The sequence below is a fragment of a genome, unplaced genomic scaffold, assembly GCF_019419815.1.
Source record: "Pyrus x bretschneideri cultivar Hongxiangsu unplaced genomic scaffold, Pyrus_bretschneideri_v1 Contig10, whole genome shotgun sequence".
Lineage (NCBI taxonomy): Eukaryota > Viridiplantae > Streptophyta > Magnoliopsida > Rosales > Rosaceae > Pyrus > Pyrus x bretschneideri.
In genome coordinates, this window is record NW_025999391.1 from 1539030 (window position 1) to 1562674 (window position 23645).

A 23645-nucleotide genomic window follows, 5' to 3' on the forward strand; every position below is an offset into this window, starting at 1 on the left:
CTAAAGATTAAGTAAATTTCAACTATACACAAAATAGTCGCTTATAAAATTGTCCATGGTGGTCCATTGGTCCCTTTCCAAATCACCTATACAAACAAATGGCAAAAGAACCACGAGCTGGTGGTCCATTGGTAAATGGCGGATTACGAGACTTCCTTAAAACTAAAAACTAGAGGTCTCGGGTTCGAAACCTGCTGCTGGTGCTAGTGTGGAAGCCAGACTTATACCCATATGGAGGCTGAAATGCCTGTGGGTCTTTTCGGCCCCCGAAAGGAATGGATAATCGTGTGTTGCCACCAGTTGTCTCCTTAAAAAAAAAAAAACCAAATGGCAAAAGGGTTACGTGTCATCCAACCCAATAAGCTATGTCACCACCGTTATCTTATTCACAATGAGAGGTCCTCCAAGCATGAACACTCCTCCACCTCACCTCCACCTCTCAATTTAAAACACACATCCTATCTGTACAGAAAATATTCACAATATCCACCAAGCCACCATCTAAACCTGCACCCTTCAGATCCGTAGCTCCACTCAACCACATATCAACAGTCAACAGTCGCAGTCAATCTTACGAGTGAAGACATACATCTTATTGTGCACCACACCGCACCATATCACCACAGTTATTAGAACCACAAGTTTTTAAAGACACTGCTCTCTGTGCTTCCACAGTCAGCATACTGCATACCCCTTGAGCTGCTGACAAAGATTTTCAATGGCAAAGCCAGTTTCAATAGAAGTGTGGAATCCCAGTGGCAAATACAGAGTTGTCAGCACAAAACCCATGCCTGGAACTCGCTGGATCAATCTCTTAATTGAGCAGGATTGCAGAGTTGAGGTAATATTTCTTTTTTTTTTAATTTTTTTTTTTGGATTTTGGATCAGTTTTTTGTGAATTTGATGAGAAAATGTTTAATGGTTGTGTATTTAGATATGCACACAGAAGAAAACAATTCTGTCTGTTGAGGATATCATTGCTCTAATTGGAGATAAGTGTGATGGAGTTATTGGACAGGTAAAATCTTAGACTCTTCTTTCTTCTTCTTTGACCCTTATAATTTTGATTTCTTATTATTGTAATTAGTGTGGTACCCTTCGGAGTTGTTAATATTCGCGAGAAACATTTTAAGAATCAAACTTTAGAAGGAAAAAAGGGTCACTTTATCAACATATAATGCATGGGAAAATAATAATCACATGCAATAATAGTTGAGTTTGCAAGGGTGAATGCTCTTAACCAACTGAAGTGGAAGCCGCTTGCGTCAAGGGTTTCCGTCTTCAAAATAGTGTTTTTAACTATGAGAGAGAGTTTCGAGGGACTTATATGTGAATTTCCCTTTTTATTATTCAAGGTTGTTGAGGGGGGGTTGTGGTTTTGGTTTTCAGTTGACAGAAGACTGGGGAGAGACTTTGTTCTCAGCACTGAGCAGGGCAGGAGGCAAAGCCTTCAGCAACATGGCCGTTGGCTACAACAATGTGGATGTTGATGCTGCTAACAAGTATGGAGTCGCTGTTGGGAACACACCTGTAAGTTTTTCACTCTTACTCTCTATTTTTTCCGCGTTTTTCACATGTAAGTCTTTGATAATGTCAAAATTAAAGAAAAACATTTCAAGCACAATACTTTAGAAAAACACCATGTTGGCTTTTCAACCGGAGATTTGGCAGCAGCGGAGTAATTTCACAACTAAGAATCAATTAAAACATGACAAGTGAATCGCAACCAACATGCTTGCAGATTTCTGTTGGGAGAATTCGGGATATTGAAATGAATTTGTTGCTTGTATGGTTAGGGAGTACTTACAGAAACTACAGCAGAGCTCGCAGCTTCACTTTCTTTATCAGCCGCTAGAAGAATAGTTGAAGCGGATGAGTTTATGAGGGCCGGCTTATACGATGGATGGCTTCCTAATCTGTATGACTACCTTGTTTACGGTTAACCATCAATTCATCATTTGTTCTTTCATGTTACATAAACTACAACTTAATTTGCTTCTTTTACCATGGCAGATTTGTGGGAAACTTGCTCAAAGGGCAAACTGTCGGTGTGATTGGAGCTGGCCGTATAGGTTCTGCATATGCCAGAATGATGGTATTTTTCCTGGTCCAATATGTTGAATCTTATGTTTGGTTCATCTGATTCTGGGTACACAATAACAGCTTAGTCTAGTGATTGGCATGCATAAACTTGTTTTAAGCACCTTGAAGTAGGATTTTTACAAAATTAATGGACTTACTTTACAGGAATTTTAATCAGAATTTGGGATGATATAACTTACCAGGAACACGAAAGATTTTGTAAACAGTTGCTACCTGTCCAAGTTCTACTGCATTGTTCCCTTCTATAATGTAGGCTTGGGGGAATGCTTCATATACGTTCAGTTGTGTGACAGATAGATCAACCATCTTGAATACATACTATGTATTGACAATCACAGAACTAACCGTTATTTGAATTTTTCAACTTTCTTTTCCTTTATCCCCTGCTAATCGTTTACAACTTATCGCTGATGATCTTAATAAGTGATTCCAATTAGTGAATACCTGCTAATGCGACTGTAATTACTGTTGATTTCTAACAGGTTGAAGGTTTCAAGATGAACCTAATTTACTATGATCTGTACCAGGCTACCCGGCTAGAAAAGTTTGTTACAGGCACGTCCAGTTGGTTTATTGCATAAATCTTCTTGCTCCACACTTTGCTGATACCTGTATGTTCCATTGTTCCAGCTTATGGTCAGTTCCTAAAAGCTAATGGTGAACAGCCCGTGACTTGGAAAAGAGCATCAAGCATGGAGGAGGTGCTCCGAGAAGCAGATGTGGTAGGGCTTTCGCTCTCCTCACCCCTCTTTTTTCATTTTGTCTTACCCCCTTTATAATGGTGTGGTTTTTTATTCTTATTCTAGATAAGCCTTCACCCAATTCTGGATAAAACCACTTATCATCTGGTCAACAAAAACAGTCTGGCGATTATGAAGAAGGTGAAGTTCGAAATAACATTTCGTATTTGTATAATGCACATACGTATTATGTTACGTATACACCTGGAATGTATTTACCTGTTGAATAATGTGTCGGATATATCTACAGGAAGCAGTCCTTGTAAACTGTAGCAGAGGGCCTGTGATTGATGAAGTGGCTCTTGTAGAACATTTGAAACAAAACCCTATGTTTCGAGTTGGCCTGGATGTCTTTGAGGTAAAAAAGCGCACCTAATTCCTTGTCGAATTCCAATCTTCTTTTGGACACCATCTATGATATTTAAGTGGTTAGTAAATGGTGTTGTATCAGGATGAGCCTTACATGAAACCTGGTCTTGCCGACTTGAAGAATGCCGTTGTGGTACCTCACATTGCTTCTGCTTCGAAGGTAATTACTGTCCATATTGTTTACGTTCAAACAATTTTAAGGATTCTATTTGAGAACATAAAGATTTGTTGCCTTATCAAGTGAGTAATTAGAATAACTCAGATCAGAGAGTAACCGTGTCCCTTTCCGGTCTTTGTAGTGGACTCGTGAAGGAATGGCAACACTAGCTGCCCTCAATGTCCTGGTATGTCACCATTGTAAACAATAGAATCGCAGCATTTGAAATAGCTCACATCATTCAAAAATGGCTTCAAAATTTTGTCTGCAGCTTTGGCACTAAAGTACTAACATGCCTTACATTGTTATGATTCAGGGAAAAATTAAAGGATACCCTGTTTGGTCGAATCCAAACCAGGTAGAACCATTTCTCAACGAGAATGCTCCGCCACCAGCTGCCAGTCCTAGCATTGTCAACTCGAAGGCCTTAGGTAATAAGCCTTCATAACTTTGCCAACACCATGCAGGAAAATCATGTGTGCTGAGACTTGTGTTCCAATGCAGGCTTACCAGTTTCAAGGCTGTGAGCGTCGATGCAAATGATTACACTCGGGGCCTTCCTGGTGCAAACAGAGTAACTCATACGGAAGGAAAAATCCAGGCAGTGTCTTGCGAGCGTGCAATGCGGAAGAATGCTAACGACAGTGTATATTTTAAGGATGGATGTGGAGAAACATGTATCTGTTATATGTTTGTGCTATAAAATACTGGCTTCAGATTAATCCTGCAATGTATGAGATGTTATTAATGAAATCTTTCATCTGCAATTTCAAAATCCTTTCATTCTACTTGTGGCATTTGTATTGCCATTCAAGAACAACATTAGGCTTTCGGCTTGCTGGACTCTCTAAAACTGCTGGAGATGAGGATCTTCGTGACTAAAACCATCCGAATCTGAGAAGCGTCAGCTCCGGAGAAACTGAGGCCTTCTGGCGGTGCCCTGGTCTGGTCGTATTGTGTGATCGTATGTCACTCAGCCCAAGAAAATCATAATCACCTCAGCGTTGAATCTTCTCTTTACGGAATTGTGACGGTACCTGTGGCCTTTATTCCATTGAGCGCGACATTGGCTTTTCTTGGATACAACTTCGGTCACACAAATTAAACTTTTGTCTTTTTTAATCCACTGAGCTTCTTCGTCGTCCTACGACACCAACACCTCGTAAAGTTTATCAAGTTTTCACAAAACTCCATCATATTTAAAACATTACACTAACACCCATTAGATTTTAATTTACTATCAAGTAATCCCTTAATTAAAAAAAATCTAGAGTACTGATACGTCCATCCTCTAGTCTTATTTTCACACCCATTTTTTAATGAAAATTTTAATACTAAATTTAACCTTATGTAAAAGGACTTCAAAAGCCCTGTTAGAAAAAAAAAATTAAAATGAGAAACGAATCAAGCTACCCAACAACCTTCCCATTTTCTCTCTTTATCCCGCACCCCTTTCTAACTCTTTCATCCCCTTCCATCTTCTATCTCTTCCGTCCACCCCACCCTCCCAAATTCCATCTCTTATTTTCTCTATACATTTCAACCTTTAATTCTAAATCAGAATTCGAGAATGAATATGTATATGAATCTTAAATCCATATCTGGTAGGAGGGAGAAAGAGACAGATAGAGATGAACAGAGAAATGAGGAGAAAAAGAAAGGAATGTAACTTTCCCAACGGCAAAGAGAAAAAGAGATGTCGCCGTCGTCTGTGTGCTTGATTGTGGTTGTTTTCTGCGAGGATGGGAGGGACGTACGTGGCTGTTCCATTTCCATAAAATCTCTAAGATTTAATTATTTTTTATATTTATTTTTAAGATGAACTATCAATTTAGTTCCTGAATTATCACCTGAGTGAAAATTAGGTTTTTAAATTATTTTTTAAAAAAAATCAGTCATTGAATTATAAAAATCTGTCAACTAAATCCCTAAAATTAAATTTGAAACTACTATATTCAATTTTCCGTCAATTTAAGTCACGTTGCTTGCATTGTGATACATACTGGAGGGTAGATTGATAATTTTTCATAAAGAAATAGTGAATGGAGTTAACTTTAGAGGGTAGATTGATAATTTTTTTCATAAAAAAATATTGAATGGAGTTAACTTTAGAGAGTAAATTAGACGTTAGATTCAGTACGAAATGTTAAGGGCTTGTAGGCGAGAAAATGACAGTATTACATTTTAAAGTGTGTCAAGTGACTTAAGTTGTCGAAAAATTAGATAAAATAGCTTTGAATATAATGTAGGGATGGAATTAGCAATTTTTAATGAATTTAGAGACTTATTTTATCAAAAAAATACTTTAAAGACCTAATTTTTATTGAGGTGATAATTTAGAGACTAAATCAGCACTTCACCCTTATTTTTGTTTAGAACTTAAAACTGTAAGAGTTATTTTTAGGAATATAAGTGAGCGGAGATAGAGTGTTTGGTCTTTTAAACTTTTTATAATAAGTAAAAATATAACGTAGGTAAGAAAATAAGATTATGGGATGGGCACAGTAACCCTCAAAATATAATGATAATTAGACAACTTTACCCTTATTATCTACTTGAAACTAATAAACAAAAGCTTTATAATTATATACTAAAAAGTTATAAAACATTAAGGGTAAAGTACAAAAAAACTACCTCAACTATTGGTGTTACGACACTTTCATACCTCATCTTTTAAAATTGACAATGTCATACCTCATCTTACAAATTTGTGTCAATGTTATATCTTCCGTTAAAATAAAGCATTGCCAATACCAAAACAATGAGTAGACATCATGCACTCGTCTAAGCTTATAAAGAACTGCAAGATTACATAAGAATAAAACTGTGTTACACGAAGATCATGTGAGAACAAAAATCTCAAATCATATATTGGGATCGTGCTAGAGATCGCATCACATAGGGCTGGTTTGGTATTGCTGTGCTTTGAAAAAAAAACTACTTCTGCTGTGCTATGAAACTAAGCAGCAGTGAAATAAAGCGGCATAGTGTTTGGTAAATTTTTTTGTAAAAGTGATTTTGGAAAAAAAAAAAAAAAAAAAAAAAAAAAAAAGCAGCAGTATTATAGTGTTTGATAAACTTTTATGTAAAACAGTTGTGACTTTGTGAAATGACCAAAAATGGTTTGGTCTTATTTAGTGTGCCTTGAGGGGCCCACTCCTTTTATTTGGTCTCCCTCTTCTTCTCTCTTTCTTCCCTTTTTCCCGTGAGACTCTCATTTCTCTCTAACTTTCTTTCTATGATATTCTCACTCTCTCTAATTATCGAGAGAATCACCCACACCAACACCAATTTCCGAGTGAAATCCATACCAATATTCCCTGTTTTAGGTGTAGTTTGACCTACAGATTTGAATGGTGGAGTTGCATGTGAAGACAAGTACTCCAAAATGAAGAAAGCCAACCCGTCCTTCTCGGTGAAAAACTCTTTGACGAGTTGACCTAGGCTCGATGAAATTAGCGTGCTTCAAACTCAATTCAACCTTCATTTAATCTCATGTACAACTTATGTATCTTGCATATCGAATTTTGGCATGAAATTCTTGAGATTTAACCCCAAATGCCCTCTCTGTGTTCATGCCTAGAAATCTGGTGACCTTCTTGGTCATTTTTCCGGCGAACTCGAGACTGAATCTACACCAATCACCAAATCTCAACTTTGGGTAACTTTGAATCTACACCTAACTGGAGAAGCCTGGTAGAATGAGAGAGAGTTGGGATTGAAGTTTTTTGGTTCAGGATTTGCGAGAGCTAAAAGTGTGAGGAAAATAGGGCAATTTTGGGTTATTGAAAAATTCATTAAAGATTATTGTTCACCCGTGTTTTTGAAAATAAGCTGGTTTTTGGAAGCTGCTATTTGCAGCTTCAGGTTTTGGGTTTATTTTCATCCAAAACTTTGAAATAAAGCTAATTATGAAAGTTTACCAAACACTAAAAACCCTCCCAACTTTTTTTCATACCCATTTTTTTTTAAATCACCTCAATGCCAAACCAAGGGATAATCACCACCACAAGCATTGAACACCAAGTGAAGTAGATCCAGTAAATCAAACTACTCCACCCTTCACACAGACCCAAAGAGATGTAGCACACTAAACCAAAATTAAAATGAAGCAACTCTCCTATGTAGAGCAATCAAACTAGCAAGCTCTATTAAGGAGAAATGTCACGTCCCGATCCCGACATACGTCCAGGATCAACACGTGACGTCACCAAAAACCCGTGTCTCAAACATACCCCCGCCTCCGGGATATGGGCAAATCACAACTCGAGAATCGAATCGCATAGTAATTTTTCGTATACTTTATGGTCGCATCTAACATCCTCGTTAGATTGCCTACGTACGTTAAATAGGGATCAAGCAATTCGTAATTCGTCATACACTACACTCGAACAATCATTACATAATTAATTTTATTTTCAACATGCTACCTCCATCCACAGCAAGTAACATATCAAATAACCAACGAAGCACAATATTATTCTCAAGCCACATTGATCAACTAAAATAATCATAGTAATAACAATCATATGCAACATCATTCCACAATCCCGTCAATTAATCAACTAATGACTCAAGGATGCCGAATTTTGACTTTTAACTTAGTCAATCAATGATATAACATAACATTTCATGAATTTATTTAAGGAGCTCTAAATAATTCCCTATTTGGATTTTGAGTAATAAAATTGTATATAAATTCACAAGGTCTATTGTGGGTAATTCCCATTCACTTGAATTTAGGGTTTTAGACTAACCTTATGGAAATAAGTAAGAGCAAGGATTCCGGACCACTCAATGGAATCCAATAACATCGGGTTCCAAACCACCCAACGGGACCAGAATATCAAGTAGTTTCTCGTAATCTACCCAAACCTATCATATATATAATCAATGCCTACATCATGGAGATGGCACACTGGGCAAATCGGACACTCGGATAAGTTGCGATGCTCGGATGAGTAACAAGAATACAAGTATGTGATATTCAATAAAGATAAACCATCAATCACGATCTATAAACATCAAGTATAAAATCATGCTTTATGAAATCATAATCAAGTCGTTGAAAACTTCGATGGAGTCACTCAAACATCTAATGGCTTTTCTAATTCAAACCATAAGATTCTAAAAAACCATCATTCATATGTATATTAAAAACTAGGGCTAGAGGGATGCAGTTCGGCCGAAGCCTACATAAGTAACCAAATAGGAAGTGACCCCCCAAAGCGGATTAACCAAGTAAAGCCATCCCTGAGAAAGTAATCAAGTAGGCAGTAACCCCCCAACTTGAATTAACTAAGCAGAGTCACTCTTACAGCTGTTAGGAAGTGATCACCCAATGCTGATTAACCAAGCATGATCCTAAGCATACATGGCCATAAGGATCGCCTAACGCATATTAACTAAGCACGATCCATATATAATATGGTCCCCCAACGCGGATTAACCAAACAGGACCACTTGTGACCCCCCAATGCATATTAATCAAGCAGGGTCAAGATAACCAAGTAGGTAGTGACTCCCCAACGTAAATTAACCAAGCATAGTCACACCTACAGAACTGTTAGACAGTGATCACCCAACGCGGATTAACCAAACATGATCACCCTTTAGTACAAATGGCCATAAGGATCGCCTTACGTGGATTAACCAAGCACAATCCATAAATAGTATGGTCCCCCAACGCGGATTAACCAAGCAAGACCATCTATGTACCACTACTATATGATGCAGACTTGGTGTCACCTAACCCTGTGACACTAGGGTAATGATCCCCTACTTGCCCTCAGTTTAACAAGCATTTCAATATGCACTTCAAATCACTTTTTCACAAATATTTCCAATCAATGAATCAAATCACATTTGATAAAAATAGATCGATGACCAATTATAAAATCACATTTGAATAGAAAACACATTTATAAAACCATGCCATATCCACAGAGGATACTAATATAAGAAAATAGGGTAATAACCATATCACATATATTAAAGTCACTCACCGAGACAAGTCCGCAGAGCCTCACTGAATCTTTAGTAATACTAATTTTAGTAACTTCGATGGTTTTAGATATGTTAACCAAAAGTCAACTCTCAGTCAACGGTGGGGTCCACACGCTAGCAATTTAATGCAAAAGATCCGCACATCAGATTTCGGATTCGAAACTTCCTTAGGTCCATATTATGCTCATAGAACAAGATACTAAAATCTTATCGAAATCCGACAGTCGGATCTCTGCCAATTACTAGAATTAGGTGGCTGTCAACAATTTATTTTACAAACTTAGAAATCCAATTCGGGAAGATTCGTACATCGTATTCCTGATCTGTCAGTTCCTAATATCCTCAAATATTACGTTCTATAATGCATTAGAGTTTTGTGACGATCCAACTGTCGAATCGTCAAATCATACAATGATCAAGTGATGTATTGTAATTAAACTAGGTTCAAACAATCAAACCACACCATACGGATATCAAATCTAATATGAGGACATCAATTTAGCTTAAGATAGCATCGGTGGCCCACTAGCCACACGCCACCACATGTGGCAGTTTTCGACGAATGGAAACCTTGATTTTCTGACTAACTCTAAAAATGAGAAAATCATCAGAAAACCGAGGACTTTGTGGCTTCGGTTTGTAAAATTGGATTAGAAATTGAGAAATATAATACCACAAAGATGTTGGGTTCGCCAAGAGCTTTCCATAGACACCAAAATCACCTCAATTGGACGTCAGACTAAAGAGATACAACCGGGTTAAGGAACCAGGTTGGGGTTTGAAATCGAGTCAAGGTTGGTTGGGTGTTTCCTCCTTCTCTGCTTTCCCTCCTTGTTCCCTTTTATGATTGGTTTCCTCCCCCTCTTTTCTGATTGGTCCCTTATCTAACATAAATTTGATTGGCCTCTTTCCCACAAGGTGGGAGTTTAAAATAAATTTAAAATCTATAGTTTAGTAACACAACTTCAAATGTTTGTATCTATACTGTTATAAGCTGGACTCGCAAACGGCTTTCGCCTATGTGCTCGTAGTTTCAAGATCTATTCGAAAACATTGCTTGTGACCTCAAAAGGTCAACGAATTTTAGATAATTAATTTCTAAACTTCAAACTTCGTAACTAATTTAATTAAAATCTAAATCCAAATAAGTTAATATAATTTCTTGAAAAATAATGTAAAATCTCAATAATACAAATACGTAGATTATAACAGTGAAATTTAGAAACAAGATTTCACAAGAAATCAAAACCAAGCTCCAAGACATCTCCTAGAAATTATTAAACAAAAAACAAAATAAAATGGTAAAACCATGTTGGCACTCCACATCCTCCGGACATCCGAGAGCTATATAACTGCACTGGCTAAATCCATATTGTTGTACTGGCTAAACCCTATCTCGAGCCAGTCTGACATCTTCCATGGCTTCTAGCTATAACCCCATAAGGTGAAAATTGAATATAAAACCTTGTGTTAACTGTGTGTGCGGGCCATAAAACGACGACAATCGACTATCTCAATAAAACTATGATTGGTTCTTGAGATTCAAGAGACATGTCAGATCTAGGGTATCCCAATTCAATTAAATGGGATGACAATTTTCGAAAAAAAAAACGCGTGTACAAATAAATATGGAAGAGATTTCAACAACTTACCATTAGCATATTTGATTGGGATTGAAAAAACAAAGAACATCCTTGACATTCAAAGTTTTTTTTATCATTAGCAAGAACTTGTTTAAGTTGTAGAAACACAGAATGTAAAAGAAATTCAAATGTTATAACTCTACGACGATTACAGTGTTTTACATCGACAATTCTATACCAAAATAAAGTAAATGAAAAGAGGGAGAAGACCAAAAATGATTGTCAAGAAGATTGCTGGACCCCAAAACCAAAAGTAGAGGCATGAATTAGTCTTTGATTTGGGCTCTAGACGGCGAAGATTTCTCCCGATGCCACGAAATCTGAATTTGTTTTTTAATTGCCTATATTAAAATTTTTAAATCACCTTCAATTTCAACTTTTCAAGTTCATGACTTATTACCCCCTTTAAATAGACTAAATTTGTAGATTAAAATTTGAAAACTAAAGGACATAGAAGTTGATGATTAGTTTATTACTTAAATATTGATAAACGTGTTCATTCCTATTTGTAACGCATTATTTAGTTTGTAAATTTAATCTCTTTAACATTATCCTTCACAAAAACACGAATTACCAGAATTTAATAAAAAAGAAAATATAAAAATTTCCTTGCAAAATACAACGTCGCGCTCCGCATTTAACGAGTGAGGACCATCCAAATCCCTATTCGAATTTATCCAAAAAAATAAAAATAAAATAAAATAACAAAGTAGTTTTCTTGTCCAACACCTACGGCGCCCTATAAAACCTCCCCAATTCCCATCCTTTTCACGATTCAGAATTCAACTTTGAAACCCTAAACTCCCGCTCTCGAATTCTCAATCCTTTTGAAACCCTAGACCGCGATGGCCGCAGAGAAGAAGATGATCACCCTGAAGAGCTCCGACGGCGAGGCGTTCGAGGTCGACGAGGCGGTTGCTATGGAGTCGCAGACCATCAAGCACATGGTGGAGGACGACTGCGCAGACAATGCGATCCCTCTCCCCAACGTGACCAGCCACATCCTCGCCAAGGTCATTGAGTACTGCCGGAAGCATGTCGAGGGTCGCACGGACGGCGACAGCACCGACGTCGGCAAGATTGGCGACGAGAACACTCTCAAGAAGTTTGACGACGACTTCGTCAACGAGATTAAGGCTGATCAGAATGTTCTCTTTGACCTGATCTTGGTGAGTATCTTGATCCCAAATATTTGCTATTATTTGTTTGTTCGATTTGTAAAATTTGGGCGCTTTTGTTTCTGTGTAGGTTTAATTTCGATTTCTGAATGTTTTGCTTAATTATTAAGGTTAGGGTTTGCCTATTGGATTAATTTACGTGAAATTGTTGGAAAGATCGATTTTTTTGGGAACAAACAATTGGGTTCCTGTGGAATATCTTGTTGGAATTGAAGTGTAGAATTTGCTTTTGGATTTATTTATGCGAAATTAGGAGAATTTTCTAAATTGCTGTATGTAATGTATAGGACTTTGTGGTGCAATTTATTACTTGATTCTTGTTCAGTCTCAATTGCTTATTAGCTCACAATTCTCTAAATGTGTTGTATGATATGGATTTTGGTATGTGAGGTGTGCCTTTGGATGCGAATGATCACTCAAATTGGTTGGTTCCTATAATGTACTCTTCCGGGTTCGATCAATACCTATTTTTTGAGGCTTTCAGGAACTTGAATTTTAAAGTTTCGTTGCTTTGCCTATTTCTATTGTTGAATGGATATTATCCTAAGCCTTTTCATACCTTTTATTTTAGGGATTGTTAAAGCTACAGTTCTTAATAAAAGTGCTTCTAATAAAAGTGCTTTATTTATTTTATTTTTTTTGTGTATGTGTGTGTGTGTGTGTAAAAGTGCTTCTAATAAAAGTGCTTTTAACAAAAGAAAAAGTGTCCAAAGTGTTTGGTAAACTTGTATTTAAACTGCTGTGAATATGTTAAATGACTAAAGGATATGGTATTTACAATAATTGCTCCTACATTATTCTATTTGAAAATTTCATTAAATGGGCACTGACTAAAGGATATGGTATTTACAATAATTGCTCCTAATATCTTTGTGTTGTTAATTTTCAGGCTGCAAACTATTTGAACATCAAGAGTCTGCTGGATCTGACCTGCCAGACCGTTGCTGACATGATCAAGGGGAAAACACCTGAAGATATCCGCAAGACTTTCAACATCAAGAATGATTTCACCCCTGAGGAGGAAGAAGAGGTTCGCAGGGAGAACCAGTGGGCTTTCGAGTAAGTAGGAGGGCCCCTTCTCCTCAATGTTGATAGTATGATAGGGATGTCGATATAGCTAGAGGGGCCGTTCATATTTTGCTTCAAGAAAGGAGAGCTAATGCTTTATGGCTACTCGAAATTGAAACGGTTTTTTGTTTAGTGACTTTGCTTCCAGGGGGTCTTTAGAGGGGCCAGATTTCTTCAGACCTCTTAATTTATCTTAATATGAAACGGTTTTATTAATTTCTGGTCTTTTGCTATATGTTGGAGCCTGATTTTGTTTTTATTATTTGGTGCCTGCTATGCTTCATGCGCAGTAGCAAGTATGCAAAGGTCTTATGCGATTTGTGATTCTTGGACACTTTTGAGATGAATGTCTTGTTAGGTCATAAGTGAGGTGTGATTTGTGTGGAACAGCAAGCGAAAGGCGTGACAGATCACATACAAGCTAAATTTGTTTCTTGCAGTTCTTCACAATCACACGATAGTACGCTTTGATCACCGTTTTCTGAAGATATGCGACATTAAGATTTGTAACGGGGATGAGTTTTTTCATTGTCTCGACGGTATCTTATTAACGTCTTTCAACCTGCATTCGTTCTTTAACCTTGCAAACCAAAGATTTGTTCATTAACCTTGCATCTTCTGCTCCCACTCCTAGCCATTGTCTGTTGAAGGTGGCACCGGGTCCTCTGTCCGAAGGTGGACGACTCAGTGCCGTTGATTTTTAACCCCTTGATCTCTGTGGTTAGATCTAGTGCAACTTTTGAGCTCTCTTCTGCACTTCAGACCTAACTGATTGACGATCCCTTTCTTACTTTGGTGAGGGTTCGATTCTCAACAGCAGCAGTAACCAATTGAGTGTGTTCTCCTTAACTTTCGACACCCGAAACCATCCCAGATGTTTATTTCCTGAACTGAGCACTCAATTGCTGTCAGCTCAAGATTCACGGCAAGTATTATTGGTGTTAACGTCTTCTTAATAAACAGCTCGGATGCAGAGTGATTTATACTGCAGCAAGTGAAAGGCTTGATATCTCACATCGGAATCAAATTTATTTCTTGCTGTTCTTCACAATCACGTTTATGTACGCTCTGACAACTGTTTCCTGAAGTTGCGATTGGAATGTGATGAAGTTACAGCTTCATTTGTCATGAGGATATCATCTTTTGACTTGCATTTGTTCTTTAACTTTGCTAACCAAAGCTTCATACACCAGAGTTGTTTCGAACATCCCTGCATCGCGCTATTAATTGTTCATTTCCCATTCGTGTCAATCGGTTTTGTGCACAAGTCTCTCTAATGTTTCCTGGCCATGTATGTCGTTAGTTTGGAACAATAGAGTACCAAAAAGAACTGTTTAACAAATCGTTCAATCCGAAACAGAATGCATCTGTGTTTCACAAATTCATAAACGAAAATCCGGAAGAGAATCAGCTCTTTCAGAATTCTATTTAAAATGTTAAATCATCCCCTAAAACGTCCACTTGACTATCTGCTAAATGCCTAAAGCAAACAATATCATTGCATCAAAAACTACAAAACAGCAAAAAACCTAACTTGTACTCGTCACAAAAACCAAATTTTCTAACAGCCTTTATCATGCAGCATGCTTCGATATAGTTCAGAGGAAGCAGTAGCAGCACAAAGCTTTGCAGTGAGATTTATTTTCTCATCCTCGAGCATCCAGCATTTCTCATCAAGCTTGTAAACAAGGTTACAGAAGCGCCTAGCCGAATCAGTTTCATTCTGAAGATTTTTAGCAAGATCAGCGTTCCTTTGCGTTAGCCTGAGGCGTTTTTCTTCACAGTCATGCAAACGAGTGTTTTTCTCTTCCTCCAACTTGAGGGCTGTTTCTGCATTATGCAATGCAACGTCATAATAGTATTGGCACAGAGAATTTGCTTCCAAAAGCTGTTGAGTGAGTGCAGTTTTCTCATCCTCCCATTTTATTTCATGATCTTCTGTGCAGTTTTGGAAAACGCCTTGGTCTTTTTCGGAAGCTGGAGTTTGAGCTTTGAGATTTGTTTGCTCATAGTTCTTTATAACCCGAGAATAGTAATTGCACGCAAAATATGCTGCAGTAAGCCTTTGAGTGAGTGAAGCTTTCTCTTCTTCCCATTCTTTTCTGAGATCTTCCTTGCAGTTTTGCGCAACACTTTTATCCTTTTCAGAAGCTGCAGTTAGAGCTTCAAGTTTTGCCGACATTTCTCTCTTCTCTTGCTCCCATCTCCTGCCATCTTCTTCATAACTATCGAACCTCGTCACCATTTCTTTCACCAACTTGCAGTGATTCTCTAACTCCTTAACCAAACCTTCGGATTCCAGATATGCTTCATGAAGCATTGCATTAAGCTTTTGATTTTGTGTTTCTATTGAATGTTTTATGTATATTTCATATCTGAAACCATTACAGATGCAACATATATGGGAGAACCGAAAGCAACATAATGATGACCTCCAACATAATGATCTCCAATCCCACTAATCTTAATCTATTATCTACTTTTAATAATGACACATCCAATACTCCCCCTCAAGCTGGATCCAAAAGGTTGATAGATCCAAGCTTGCCAAGAAGAAGCTGAAACTAATGAGAGGCCAATGATTTTGTGAATAGGTCCGCAAGTTGATCCGAGCTCCTTACAAAATGCGTTTGGATAACCTGAGATTGAACTTGTGTACGAACATAGTGACAATCGACTTCAATGTGCTTGGTTCTCTCATGAAAAACTGGGTTGGAAGCAATGTGCATTGCAACCTAATTGTCACAGAAAAGGGACATGGATTGATCATTGAAAACACCTAAGTCACACAGTAAACCTTTGAGCCAGATTAGTTCACACGCAGTAGATGCCATTGCCCAATATTCTGCCTCAGCACTGGATCTTGCAACGACAGTTTGTTTTTTGCTTTTCCATGAGACAAGGTTGCCTCCCACAAATGTGCAAAATCCTGTTGTAGACTTACGATCAATGGAATTGCCAGCCCAATCTGCATCACAATAACCTGTAATCTGAGTGCTTGCATTTTTCTTCATGATTATACCACGTCCCACAGAACCTTTTAGATACCGAAGTATCCTTTTGACTAGGTTAAAGTGCTCCATCGTGGGAGAGTGCATAAATTGGCTAACAATACTGACAGCATAGGTAATGTCGGGCCTTGTGATGGTCAGGTATATCAACTTACCAACCAACCGCTGATAATAACTTATGTTTGGAAGAGATTGACCCTCTAAGCTGACCTTAAGTTTAATGTCAAGAGGTGTAGGGATCGGTTTAGCATCACTCATGTTTGCTTCCTTAAGGAGATCCAGAACATATTTGCGCTGGTTAAGGAAGAAGCCCTTGTGAGATGTAGCCATTTCGATGCCAAGGAAGTATCTCAGAACACCAAGATCTTTTATTGCAAAGCGTTGCTGAAGGGAGTGCTTGAGTTCTTTGATTTCTTCAGGTTTATCTCCGGTGATGATCAAGTCATCAACATACATAAGAACAACCAATGTACCAGCGGTGCCTGAGCGTACAAATAAAGAAGAGTCCGCTTTGCTTCTTCCAAAACCAACACTGATAAGGACTGAACCGAGCTTAGCATACCAGGCTCTCGGTGATTGTTTAAGACCATAAATTGATTTGTGCAGTTTACACACAACATCCTGTTTATGACTTTGAGAGTGACCCGGTGGTAATCTCATGTAGACGTCTTCTTCAAGCTCACCATGTAAGAAGGCGTTTTTTACATCCATTTGATACATAGGCCATCCTTTGTTGACAGCCACAGACAAGAGTACGCGCACTGTGTTCATCTTTGCAACGGGGGCAAAGGTTTCCTTGTAATCCACATCAAATGTTTGAGTGAAGCCACGGGCCACTAATCGTGCCTTGTGTCTTTCAATAGACCCATCCGAGTTCAATTTAATCTTGTATATCCATCTGCAGCCTACTATCTTCTTTCCTTTGGGCAGTGGCACAATGCTCCAGGTTTTATGTTGATCGAGTGCATGCAGTTCATCCTGCATTGCTTGCTGCCACACTTGGGATTGGTTAGCTTCTTGAAATGATTGAGGCTCTTCATGTGCAGATATATTACTCAAATAGGCAGTGTAATTATGTGACAACTTTTGATAAGAACAGTAGTTGGATAAGGGGTGCTTGAGCTTGTACGTAACAAAGTCTTGCAGTCTTGCTGGTGGGTGCCTCTCACGAGTTGGATTTCGTCGAGGTATGGTAGGAAGAGACTCTTCTGAAGGTTCTTCAGGACCAATACTACGTAGAGTTTCATCTTCTACAGGCATGTTGCTGTCGTCATATGAATCCGGTTGATTTGGAGCCACAAGATCCATTGTGTGAGTTTGATCACCCGCATTGTTGAGTATCTCAGTCCTTGGCAGTGGAAACATGTCCAAGATAATCTCCCCCTGACTTGTACTATCCAGAGACTTACTGTAATAAGAGTTAGTTTCATGAAATTGAACATCCTTTGAAACAATTAGTCTCTTAAGTTGTGGATTATAACACTTATACCCTTTTTGTGTGGACGAGTAGCCAAGGAAAATGCATTTAGTTGCCCTAGGATCAAGTTTGTCTCGATGTAATGACTGAACATGAACAAAACAGATGCATCCAAAGACTTTAAGGTGAGACAAGTCCACCTTTCTGTTCTTGACTATCTCCATTGGGGATTTGAACCCCAAAACCCTACTAGGTAATCTGTTGATCAGGTAAGCTGCTGTCATGACGCTTTGAGACCAAAAACGTTTTGGTACATTCATTTGTAACATCAATGCCCTAGCTTTTTCAAGGAGATCTCAGTTTTTTCTCTTGGCAACACCATTTTGTTGGGGTGTGCCAACATAGCTAGTTTGATGTATGATGCCATTGTTGCTCAAATATTGAGTCATGACTTGAGACATGTATTCTGTGCCATTATCAGACCTTAGGGTTTTGATTTGAGAAGAAAAATGATTTTTGACAAGGTTGTGAAAGTCCTTAAACACTTCCATCACCTCATTTTTTGATTTTAATAAATATAACCAGGTGGCTCTTGAATAATCATCAACAAAAGTTATGAAATATTTATAACCATCAAAAAATTCATTTGTTGGTCCCTATATATCAGAGTGTACAAGCTCAAAAAGATGAGAAACTCTAGACATCGAAGACCCTAGAGGTAGTCTTGTTGCCTTTGACAAATGACAAGTTTCACAGTGGGTTGATTCTTTGCCTAAGTCAGGAAATAAGGTGGATAAGATAGGTTGAGATGGATGAGCTAGTCGTTGGTGCCACAAGGTGGAAGCTTGAATGGAGGTATGGATGGACTTTGACTTGGCATGGAACCCACAGGAAGAGCTTTTTGATATGTAATAGAGACCATCAAGGTAAAACCCCTCACCAATCGTCCTCTTGGTTATACAATCCTGAAAAATGACAGTTTTTGGTGAAAAAATGGCCAAACAATTTAAGGAATTTGTGATTCTTCCCACTGAGAGAAGTTGAAATGGAAATGATGGGACATATAGGGCCATAGACTCTATTTGATCAGATATCAGGTGGATTTTTCCCTTTCCTACAATCCTTGCACCTTCACCATTAGCAACAGATACATGTGAAGGATTATGTAGTTTCTCAAATCTATGTAACTTTGACATTTGATTAGTCATATGGTCTGTGGCACCAGAATCTACAACCCAAAAATCATGTAACTCATTTATTTTAAGAGCAGTTTGGAAAGCAGTTATGATACCTTTCAAGTCTATCTAAGGTACATAATCAGCATCAGCTAAAAAACATGCAAATTTGCCCATCAATGCAGTAGTACTTCCATCTTCATGATCAACTGATCCATCCTCTTTTCCCTTCTTTTGTTGGAGATACGCTGCGAACTCATTTAAAAGGATGGCAGGATTTGCAGTGAACTGTTGATAGGTATCAACATTGTTGATAGATGAAGATGTTGCAGTGTTGGCACGAGGGTGTGCTCGACTTGTCTTTGGTGCGGATTTATCCTTCATGAAGTCAGGTTTGAGTTCTGGATGTAGGATCCAACACTTGTCTCTCACATGCCCGATGTTGTCACAATGTAGGCACTTTAAATGAGGGTTTTTTCCTTTATATCTTTTTTCATTTGTCAGGTAAGCCCTAGCTTCTGTCACGTTGGTTTTTATACCATTGTTCATGACTTTTCTCCTTACTTCCTCACGTTGGATAGTTGCACAGATACTAGTGAAGGATGGTAGCTCCGAGTTCATGAGAATATGACTTCTCAAATCCTCATATTCTGAGCTCAAGCTAGACAATAATTGAAAATTTTTATCTTCTTCAGTTCTTTTAAGGAGCACAGAGAGATCAGTTGTGTGAGGTCTGTACACATCTAACTCATTCCACATGCTTCTTAAAGAACCAAGATGTTGAACAAAGCTTTTACCTTCTTGCTGTATGTTGGAGATATCCTTCTTGAGTTGAAAGATGCGAGCTGCATTGTTTTGATTTCCATACATCTCCTTCACGGTGGTCCAAAGGATGAGAGACGACTCGAAATAGCTGAAGATTTCAGCAATATTCCTTTCCATAGAATTTAACAACCATGACATGACCAGTTGATCTTTACATAGCCACCCTCCATATTCTGGAGAAGAAGCATCTGGTGCAGGTTGACTGCCATTGATGAAACCGAGTTTGGATCTTCCACCGAGAGCAAGACTAACAGCCCTTGCCCATGGCAAATAATTAAACTCATTCAATAATACTGAACTGAGTCGTTGGTTTGGATTGATATCCATTTCAGAAGTGCTTCCAGATGAAGAAGCAATGATACTTCCATCTGCCATTGTTTTTTGAAAAATAAACACAGCAGATTCGATATACAGAACTGGCTCAGGATGATGCCCGCTCTGATACCATATTGAATGTTTTATGTATATTTCATATCTGAAACCATTACAGATGCAACATATATGGGAGAACCGAAAGCAACATAATGATGACCTCCAACATAATGATCTCCAATCCCACTAATCTTAATCTATTATCTACTTTTAATAATGACACATCCAATAGTTTCCCACACGCAACGAGAATCTTCGTACACAAGACTCTCCGAAATCAACTTTTCATCCAGTGCTTTCTTCTCCCTCTTCAAATTCTCAATCTCAGCCTTCAATCTCTCAGCTTCAATTTCCACAACTACTTCCTCACTATCAATCCTTACATTTTCGGCTGTTTTGACCTTAAAATTATCCTCAATCTCTTTGCTACCGTTGTCGTTGAAACTAGAAGCTTCATCAGCTTGCCTCAACTCTTCTCCCCAGTTACCGTTATCATTAGCTATATTTACATCTTCCCAGTTGACAAATCTTCCAAATTCTGGCAAAAGCCAATCTTCCCATACATTTTCTTCTTCTTTTGCTGCTGGTCGGTGATCAACTTCTAACTTTTCTTTCAATTACTCATCATCTTCCCCCCAATCATCTTCCCAACTGTTATTTTGTTCTTTTGGTGCCTCTTCTGCAACTTCTGACTTTTCCTTCAATTGGTCATCAGCTTCCACCAAATCCTCTTCCCATTTTCTTTTTTCCTCTTTTGGTGATTCTTCTCGGACTTCCAAATTTTCTTTTGGTTCATCCCCAACTTTTGCCATCTCTTTGTCTGATTTCTCAGCCTTGTTAGTTTCCTGCAAACAATCAAGCGTGTAAGAAACAGACAGATTCAATTGCTATATTTCTCTATTTAAATGCTACAATGTGCTAATCTCATTCTGATAAATGAAATGGCGATATTATATTTGTCCGAGAATTGGTATTTCAAAGTAGTCACCACGAACTCCTCTCTATGTAATTTCTTCTTTGTAAAGAGCAATAAGTAATGGATGCATGAAGACTATTTCAGAGTACCAATAATAGTTCTGAACTGGAAATGCACATCTAATTTATGATTTTATTGATATGTCATTGTTGGATTAAGTTAATCGTGTACCCTTTTGTTATTTTCTTCTGTTGGTGCTATTTGTTCAACTTCCAACTTGTCTGTTTGTGGGAAATCCTCCATTCTAGCTTTCACTATCTTTGATTGTTCACCCGTGCTAGTTTCCTGCAAAAGATAGAAAAACATTAAACGTGTTGAAAACAAAATAGATTCAATTGCAATATATACTAGACAAGCTTTGAGTAGCTTAGAATAGTAATATCAATTGTAATTGCTATACTGGTTGTTATAAATAGGCAAAAGTTAGAGAGATAACCTTTGCTAGGGACATGAGAGAAGCGGGTGCAAAATATCACACTATTTAGTTTTGTAACTATAACACAAAAGGATTGCAGGTAGAAAGAGGAAGGAAGGGATACTGATATTATTGCTTTCACTTCTTTTCTTTTGCTGTGTATGGTAATCACACACGGAGTGCTCTTTATGTAAAGCCACATTTATGACAAACCAAAAAGTGAAATGATTGCCCCTTTTTGACAACATCATACAACAACAATTACACTACTGTTCTCAAGTCTTCCTCACTTAAAGCATGTGGGCGTTCATTCTCACAATTTTACAACACTGGTCTAATTATCAAAAAATGGTCACGACTTACTCCAAATTTATATTGAGTGTTGCTAAACTTGTGCTGCCTTAGCTTTTGTTTTCTTTGGCCTGATATCTCTTCTGACTTTGTGTGGGTTGACCTCTTTTTTGGGTTGGTGAAGTGAGCAATAATGTAACAACTGTTGGTAAAAATAAAGAGAAGACTTGACAAACTGTATGGGATTATCCCTCTGTAGGGTTCCATAAACATAAGCACAGTTGCAAGTCGCTCAATCCAAAACAGAAGGTCATGCTCCTGCATAGTCAAATGCAGGCTACTCGTCAAATAATACCAAAAAGTATTATATATCTGGTGTATCCATATCTATGTAATGTATGTACGAGCATATACATATTTATACATATATAGATGCTGTCTGTGCGTAAGATGTATATGATCATAATATTGAGAAATCTCTTATCACATGGTAACATAATATGGTTATTTTTCCTCCCTTTGATCGATTCTAACTCTTGGCTCTAGATTCACAGTCAAGGAACATGAGTTTGTCAAGCAAACAGAACTATCCAATATATCTTTCCAGGCAATAATTAGTTTAAATTCTTTAAGAAGATTCACCTTGTGATCAATGATTCAGATTCACAACCTAATACATAACAAAATATTTCGCACAATTATATAGACATTTTTAGTTTCGGTACTCACAAGTAGCCTAGGGTTTATGTCCAACTGCAGCTCGAAGCATATCAAGTAAAAGACATTGGATATACTGCATAAAGGAGCAGAGGCACGTGCAAAATTTCCGGGTAACAAAATTGTAGAAGTTTTCAGGTCGACGGGCCGAGGGCCCACTCCAACAACACCGATACTGTCCCCACTTAACCACCTGCACGATCCTCAGGTGTGGGGTTTTATCACAAAAGGCCTCGATGTTAGTTAGAGAGGGGTATTTCTATTTAAAGTACTCTTCTCTTCTCCCTCTGTCCGATGTGGGACTGGGGATTCCAACACTCCCCCGCACGTGAGACCCCACTTATGGGTCACACGTGAATTTCCACACATCGGCAACCACGTGGAGCCATGTCGGGACTCACCCAATCACGTGGGGCCAATGGGGACCCACCCAAACACGTGGCATCTTTGGCCTACGTGGACAATCACGCGGGGCCAACGGGGACCCACCCAATCACGTGGCAGTACGGGCCCGCCTCCTGGCTCTGATACCATGTAGAAGTTTTCAGGTCGACGGGCCGAGGGCCCACTCCAACAACACCGATACTGTCCCCACTTAACCACCTGCACAATCCTCAGGTGTGGAGTTTTATCACAAAAGGCCTCGATGTTAGTTAGAGAGGGGTATTTCTATTTAAAGCACTCTTCTCTTCTCCCTCTGTCCGATGTGGGACTGGGGATTCCAACAAAAATAAACGAGAAGATCCCAAACCGCTGCATCCTGAACAGCAGTATCTGTAATTCTATAACCATTTTCTCCAACGCCTCTCTTCTTAGTTCCCTGCACAAGTAATACGACATGAGTCAGGCCAAAACAAGATAAGAATGCGAGTACTTGTATTATGGAAAACAATGGGATATTCTACTAAACACACATATACTGCAGTAACTTATCCACCTTTTTATTCAACTTTATCTAACGAACCGTATTTGTTTGTCCATTTTAGATGGCCAAACAATTTTTGAATTGACGATTTTTTGTCAAGATGATCCTTGAATGAATACTAAAATATAGCATGTTCAAATCATCAAAATGCATATGGGATAGCCTTGTAGAAAACTTGTATACATCTATACAAATATATGTAATACATGTATATACATATTTTATATGTAATACATGTATGTATAATACTTAAGCAA

General features: G+C 38.2%; 2 protein-coding genes across 2 annotated transcripts; both read left to right on the forward strand.

Moving 5' to 3' along the window:
- The first annotated feature begins 457 nt into the window (after positions 1-457).
- Positions 458-4142, forward strand: LOC103946631 (glycerate dehydrogenase). The gene is given in 13 exon segments (NM_001302301.1): positions 458-841; positions 935-1018; positions 1390-1530; positions 1797-1918; positions 2014-2095; positions 2586-2658; positions 2734-2825; positions 2910-2984; positions 3094-3201; positions 3295-3372; positions 3512-3556; positions 3686-3800; positions 3874-4142. Coding segments are annotated over 13 exon segments (1161 nt in total). The 5' UTR covers positions 458-718; the 3' UTR covers positions 3897-4142.
- A 7584-nt stretch (positions 4143-11726) lies between these two features.
- On the forward strand, positions 11727-13480 carry LOC103946630 (SKP1-like protein 1A). Its single transcript, XM_009357381.3, has 2 exons — positions 11727-12187; positions 13086-13480. Exons 1-2 carry the CDS (start codon positions 11864-11866, stop codon positions 13257-13259), a joined length of 498 nt encoding a protein of 165 aa, XP_009355656.1. The 5' UTR covers positions 11727-11863; the 3' UTR covers positions 13260-13480.
- Positions 13481-23645: the final 10165 nt, after the last annotated feature.